This window comes from Dipodomys ordii, unplaced genomic scaffold (genome assembly GCF_000151885.1).
Source record: "Dipodomys ordii isolate 6190 unplaced genomic scaffold, Dord_2.0 Scaffold11, whole genome shotgun sequence".
In the NCBI taxonomy this organism is placed as follows: domain Eukaryota; kingdom Metazoa; phylum Chordata; class Mammalia; order Rodentia; family Heteromyidae; genus Dipodomys; species Dipodomys ordii.
Window position 1 is genome coordinate 2549644 of NW_012267227.1, and position 7412 is coordinate 2557055.

Consider the following 7412-nt stretch of genomic DNA (forward strand, 5'->3'; position numbering starts at 1 on the left):
ACTAGTATATGTCTGAGACAAGCAGAAAAGGTCAAAAGCTATGTACATATGACCAGATAAGATGATGTTAAGCAAAATGAACCCCAAGATAGGGTTTTTTCTTTCTTGCTATTGATTCTAACATATTTATAATGTATGTGATTTTTTTTTGTTTCTTTGTATGTTCCTCCCCCACAGTATAACCCCATTTTCACTGTATTTTTTGTCGGTGCCTTGCATCTTGTATATACACTTCTCTAATTTGGGGAGGGGAAGAGAAAAAACAAAATGCTTAAATAGGGATACAGGTAGACCCATTGTAACAATGAGATGTAGACACTACCTTGAAAAACAAACTTTACAATTTAGCAGGGAGGGAGGAGTGTAGTTGTGGAGGTGGGAGGGAAGGGATGGTAGGGGGAAAAACAAAAAAGGAGGAGGCAACAATGCTCGATAGGAAATGTACTCATTACCTTGTTCATTTCATTGTAACCCCTCTGTACAGTATTTTTACAATAAAAAATGTATTTAAAAAAGAAAAGAATTTCGGTAACTTTCCTGCTCTGGCTGGCTTAGAACCTAATCCTCAGATCTGAGTAGCTAGGATTACAGGTTTGACCATTGGTGCCCAGCTTATTTTAATTTTCTTGTTCATTTGTGCCAGAACTAAGGTTTGAACTCAGCCTCACGCTCTTATTTTGCTTATAGCTGGCACTGTATCACTTGAGCCACACCTACTCTTGCTTTTGTGTGTGTGTGTGTAGGTTGGTACTGAGGCTTAAACTCAGGGCCTGGGTGCTGTCTCTTAACCTTTTTTTTTGGGGGGGGGGAGGCCTAGGTAAAATTTTGTAAATTGTTATTACACAAGTTATGTACAGAGGGGTAACAGGTACAAACGTCAGGCAAAGAGTACATTTCTTTTTGGGCAATGTCTCCCCTTCCTTTGTTCTCTCCCAATTCCCCTTTCCATTCCTTACTCATAAATTGTATTGTTCATTTTCTTTTTTCTTCTTCTTTTTTTTTTTTTTTTGTCAGTTGTGGGGCTTTAACTCAAGGCCTGGGCGCTGTCCCTGAGCTTTTTTTTCACTCAAGGCTAGTGCTGTACCACTTCTGGTTTTCTGGTGGTTAATTGGAACTGAGTTCTCATCTACTTTCCTATTCTGGCTGGCTTCTAACCATCATCGGATCTCAGCCTCCTGAGTAGCTAGGATTACAGATGTGAGCCACTGGCACCTGGCTTGTATGGTTCATTTTCAGCAGTGTCTAATGAGTACTACAGCTGCATTTGTTCACCCTTTGTCCCTCCATTTCTGTGCATCCCCTTAAAGGTAAATAAGACAAAAAAAAACTAAAAACAGCAAAGCAAAAAACCCTCTTGTTTCCATTTCCTGGAGTTCTTTTTTCTGGTTTGGGTGCTGTTCCTGCGCTCTTCAGCTCAAGGCGAGCACTCTACCCTAGAGCCACAACACCACTTCCTGTTTTCTGGTGGTTTATTGGAGATAAGAGTCTCACGGACTTTTCTGCTCGGGCTGGCTTTGAACTGTGACCTTCAGATCTCAGCTCCTCAGTAGCTAGGATTACAGGCGTGAGCCACCGGCGCCCAGCTTCCTGGATTCTTTTTGATGAATATTATTTATATGATCAGAGACATATAGGCATTGTCCTTTGACTCAAGGCTGGTGCTATACCACTTGAGCCACACCTCTTTTGGCTTTTTGGTGATTAATTAGAGAAAAGAATCTCATAGATTTGCTTGCCTGAGCTGGCATTGAACCATGATCCTCAGATCTTAGCCTTCTGAGTGCTTAGAATTACAGTCCTGTGCCACCAGCACCCAGCTCCGCTTTTTTTTTTTTAATTCTAAGAAGTACCTTGATATTGAATAATTCTCTGGGGCTGGGAAGGTGGCTCAGTGGTAGAGTGCTTGCCTTGCATGCATGAGGCCCTGGGTTCAATTCCTCAGCACCACATAGCAAAAAGAAAAAAGCCGGAAGTGGCGCTGTGGCTCAAGTGGTAGAGTGCTAGCCTTGAGCTGAAGAGCTGAGGGATAGCACCCAGGCCCAGAGTTCAGGCCCCATGACCAACAAAAAAAAAAAAAAAGAATAATTCTCTGTTACTCAAACCTTTTTTTGTTTTCCCTTCAGATCCGAAATTAACAGAACACGCTGTTATTCCAGGGTCAGTGGTATACCACAAACGGTCTCAGGTACTGCTGGTTTACTGCAAGGTACATCCTCCTTTAGTTTCAAGTTATCATCTTTGTTTTATTGAGTTTATATCATATATCATCTTTGTGTGTGTGTGTGTGTGTGTGTGTCTGTCTGTCTGTCTGTCTGTGTCTATCTGTCTGTCTGTGTTGGTTCCAGGATTTGAACTCAGAGCCTCTCATGCTTAGTTAATGCTTTGCCATTTGAGCTATGCTTCCACTTCAGCATTTTACTGGTGAATTGGAGATAGACTCTTCCAGAGTTTTCTACCCAGGCTGGCTTAAAACTGGGATCTTATAGATATAAGCTTCCTACGTGTAGCTAGATTGTAGGCATGAGCCAACAGTTCTTGGCTCTTAGCCAACAGTTTTGACAGCTTGTTTATCAGATGGAGCCAACAGACCACTTAGTGTTCTTAAGAAATGGTGGCGCCAGGCACCAGTGGCTCACGCCTGTAATCCTAGCTACTCAGGAGGCTGAGATCTGAGGGTCGCAGTTCAAAGCCACATTTCCAATGAACTACCAAAACATCAGAAGGGGAAGTATTTGGCTCAAGTGGATAGAATATTATCTGTGAGCAGAAAAGTGAAGGCCGGAGGGCCCTGAGTTCAAACCCCAGTGCTGTCCCCCCCCCCCCGCAAAAATATAAGCTTAAATATTTCCGAGTTGTCCAGTTTTTCCACCTCTGCCTGATCACTGTGGTCCTTTTCCTTTAGGATGGCTGGATTGGTGTCCGATCAGTGATGCTTAAGAAAGCACTTACAGCTGCTGACTTCCACAATGGATACCTGCACCAGTGGTATCAGAAAGGCTCCCCAGCTGAAGCACGCCAGTGCAGATTTCACACACTCAGACCCCCGACCGAGAAGCAGAAAAAAAGAACTCGTTGCTGTGCAACAGTACACTAAATAGAAAGGAGACAGATGGGGCAAGAACCTACATGGTGTGTAATTTATTAAAAAAAAACCTCATTCACAGGGAACAGCCAGGCTTTGAGAGGAGGGGACACTGGAAGAGGGAATTTCCATCATGAAGACACCGGCCTCCCGCTCCGTTCCTTTGTGAATGGGAGTAAGAAGCTGTTTTTATCTTCCCTGCTCCCCCAGGAATAACAAAGGAAGCTTAAATAAAATTTGTATTTATATTGTCCAACTCAAGGAGTTTATGTCTTTCCCAAACAGCAAGGACAATCCATTGGTATGTGTGTATTATGAAGGGGGGTTCTCTGATTGAATTTGATTTAGTTTTTGAGTATGAAGTTCGGCTGAGGTGCAAAGAACATGACTTGAAAGACCTTTAAGAGGTCACATTGGGAGTGTGAATGGACAGACCCGGGAAAGGCATGCAGAGCCTGATAGCTCTGAGGTTTGGCTTCGCATCCTCTGCACCTCCCTCCTGTTTCCATGGTGGCTTGTGTGCTCTGTTCAGCCGTTCCAATCTCTTAATGCCTACCAGTCTGTGGTCTTGGGCCCACCAGCCTATATTTTGAGTGGGTCTTACGTGATTTCTCAATTACCATTGCCCTTTGGGTAGGGCCTTTTAGGTTAGACTACGTCTAGTCCTTGTCCATTTGATGAGGCAGTGCCCAACAACAGTCCAGTAATTTCACCCCTCATGAAACAGCTCAGTGCTGAGGAGAGCTCTGCAAGAGTAGGTCATGGTTGAGCTACTTTAGGCTACATCTGGAATCTTGAGGTAATACCCATCAAATAGAATGCAGTTTCCCACCCACCCTGGATTGAGGATGGATACCAGATATTGAAGTACCCTCAAGTTAGCAGTTTAGCTCTGTATGTGTGTGTATGTGAGTGTGTGTGTTGTTAGTATTAGAACTCAGGATCTCTTGCTCTTGTTTAGCTTCTCTCCAGGTTGGTGCTCTGCTACTTGAGCTACCCCTTCACATCTTCCTTTTTGCTAGTTATTTGGAGACAAGAGTCTTGGGATTGTCTCCACAGGCTGGCATTAAACTGTAGTCCTCAAATGTCAGCCTCCTGAGTAGCTAGGATTAAGATTACAGGTGTGAGCCACCAGTGCCTGACTAAAAATATTCTTTTTTTTCCCCCCCAGTCATGGGGCTTGAACTGTGGGGCCTGGGCGCTGTCCCTCAGGTCTTCAGCTCAAGGTAAGCACTCACCCACTTGAGCCACAGCGCCACTTCTGGTTTTTCTGAAGGTTAATTGAAGAGTCACACAAACTCTCCTGCCCCGGCTGAACTGCAATCCTCAGATGTCAGCCTCCTGAGAAGCTAGGATTAGAGGCATGAGCCACTGGCACCCGGCTAAAAATATTCTTTACATTTACAACAGCTACCTTAAGTGGTTTTTTATTTATAGAATCTTAAATGAAAGAATCTAATTTTGTAGAATACTGTAGACATTTCTTTTATTATTATTATAAAGATGATATACGAAGGGGTTACAGTTACCTAAATCAGGTAAAGAATACATTTCTTTTTTCTTATCTTTTTTTTTTTGTCAGTTGTGGGCCTGAACTTTGAGCCTAGGTGCTGTCCCTCAGCTCTTCAGCTCAAAGCTAGCGCTCTACCATTCACTCGAACCACAGCGCTACTTCCAGCTTTTTCTGTTTATGTAGTGCTAAGGAATCAAACCCAAGGCCTCATGCATGCAAGGCAAGCACTCTACCACTGAGCTACCCTCCTAGCCCAAGAATACATTTCTTTTGAGACAGTGTAAGCTCTTTGAATATTATAGAATTAATAGACTAAAATTCTTAGAATTGGGAAGCACTTAGAAGTTATTTAGTCCAAATTTGAACTGACAAGAAAGCAAACACAGGAAATGTCTTATCCAAGGACAGATTTAAGGTTTCTTCACTTCCAAATATTAATCAACAAATCAGTCATCACAGACAAATCATGAAAAACTTACATTAGTTGAGGCCTATAGCCACAGACTGTTGTATAGCCACCTTAGTATCTTTTCTGAATACCCACCCTGGACCCAGTGCCACTAAGCCAGTACAGTGTGCCTGGGCCTAGGTACTGTCCCTCAGCTCTTCAGCACAAGGCAAGTGCTCTACCACTTGAGCCACAGTGCCACTTCCAGTTTTCTGGTAGTTTATTCAAGATTATAAGTCTCATGGACTTGCCTGCCTCTATTGCTTTGAACTGTGATCTTCAGATCTCGGCCTCCTGAGTCGCTAGGATTATAGGCGTGAGCCACCAGCACATGGAAACATTCAGTTTTGATCTTAGAATTTGTAGATCAAACTGCAAGTCAGGGCTGGGAATGTGGCTTAGTGGGAGAGTGCTTGCCTAGCATGCATGAAGCCCTGGGTTCTATTCCTCAGTACCACGTAAACAGAATAGGCCAGAAGTGGTGCTGTGTCAAGTGGTACAGTGCTAGCCTTGAACAAAAGAAGCTTGGGGGGAAAAAAGCAGCTCAAGGACAGTGCCCAGGCCCTGAATTCAAACCCCAGGCTTGGCAAAACAAAAAACAAATCCTAAGGGACAGAGTCCAGGTCCTGAGTTCAAGCCACAGTAGCAGCATAAAAAAGCCTAGGCCTCAGTGTATATAGGATTAATAGCAGTTAACCACATCCTTAGTCTTGCATGACCTGTATTCTCCAAAAGCCTCAGCTTCTGGTATAGAACTTGGACAAATTCCAATAACATAGGGATGTCTTAGCACTCCAGTTTTAGTAACACTTAGCAAAAAAAGAAGCTAAGTAAATTGCCTAAAATTATCACTAGAATGGTAGAGTCTGCAACTTAAGTTTTTCCAGGCTTTAGAGTTAAGTTTTTCTCCCCACACATAGTGACAAAAGTGCAGATTTTCCCCACCCCACATTTCCTGAGTTCAAGTGCCGGTGTGTGTGTGTGGGAACTGGGGGGAGAGGGGGAGAAGATAGTATTTCTTTTAGGAAAGGACCCTGTGGTCACATTTGTATCCTCAGCTGTTCCCAAAACAACACATGGCAAGTACATGTTGCTTCCTGTCCCCCCTAAGGAACTTTTAATGTCTGTGAAAGCCAGCTGTCTTACCATGCACAAGTACAGGCGGCAGACTTCTGAGCAGGTGGCCCATGGTGCTAGAAGAATCTGCAGCTGTCCTGGCTAGGATTTGCTGAAGCATTATAAACAGCCATCACTAGCTCCGTCCCTCTTCATCCATCTTCTGGCAGGGTAGCATTTATTATAAACAGCCATCACTAGCTCCGTCCCTCTTCATCCATCTTCTGGCAGGGTAGCATTTATTGCAAACACTCCTACAAAACACTTCTAGATACATTACCAGATGAATGTTTCTCAGACTTTCCTGCCCAGGCTGACTTTGAACCTCAGATCTCAGCCTCCTGAGATCCTAAGTAGGGGTGAACTACTGCCTCCCTCCCCAACTTTCCAGGGCCCTTTAACAAGATATCAAGCTCTGCCTGAACATCCGAGAGGTTCAATAGGACCTTGTTGCAGGATTTCTCAAGAACATCAGGCAAGGTTTCTGTGGTATAATTTGGCTTTATCCACTATTTCAGCACCCTGAAAAAGGCAGACATAATGTCTGGCAGGATTATAGACATTTATGTGCTATGCCAAGGGGAAGGGTTTGTGTGTCTGGAGCAACAGAGTTTGTTCCCAGAGTCAAGAACTATGGAGGACCAAAGGAAAGTGAGGATATCAGGCCCTGTTCACCAAAGCCTGGAACCCAAAGACATCCTCCCACCCCCAAAGCTTTGCACAGCAGGGACCCAGCGCCCCTTTCTTCTGCCAGGCTCCTACTTCAGGTAGGTGACCTAGCGTTGACCCAGAGGCGACGCCAGCCTGGTCCTGAGCCCCGCCGCCTCCGTTAAGGTTTTTACCGGGGCCTCCCGGCAGCAGCATCGGCAGCGCCAGTTTTCCACCTGCATCCCCCATCCCACCCCGTCACCATAGTGACGGCCCGCGCAGTGTTCGCACCGCCCCTTCCCACCCCCGGGAGCTGTCCCCGCCCCTTCTCACGAGCGACCACGCCCATTCATTACGACACGTCTCTCCCGACGTGGGCACGCCCCTTCCCTGCGACGTGGCCCCGCCCCCTCCAAACCCGGAAGCGGGAGAGACGAGCTGGAGAGACGGACGGCTGCGGAGGAGGGAGGCGGCCCGAGCTCGCTCGTGCATGCATGAGGCCCTGGGTTCAATTCCTCAGCACCACATAGCAAAAAGAAAAAAGCCGGAAGTGGCGCTGTGGCTCAAGTGGTAGAGTGCTAGCCTTGAGCTGAAGAGCTGAGGGA

The 7412-nt window shown here is 45.4% G+C and overlaps 1 protein-coding gene across 1 annotated transcript in view; it reads left to right on the forward strand.

Moving 5' to 3' along the window:
- The window catches only part of Mtfmt (mitochondrial methionyl-tRNA formyltransferase), a 19737-nt gene extending 16408 nt beyond the window's left edge, over positions 1–3329 (forward strand). Inside the window, exons 8-9 of the mRNA XM_013009918.1 lie at positions 2124–2206; positions 2903–3329. Coding sequence (XP_012865372.1) covers positions 2124–2206; positions 2903–3094 — 275 coding nt within the window. The 3' untranslated portion in view covers positions 3095–3329. The remainder of the gene's footprint in view (positions 1–2123; positions 2207–2902) is intronic.
- The last annotated feature ends 4083 nt before the right edge of the window (positions 3330–7412 follow it).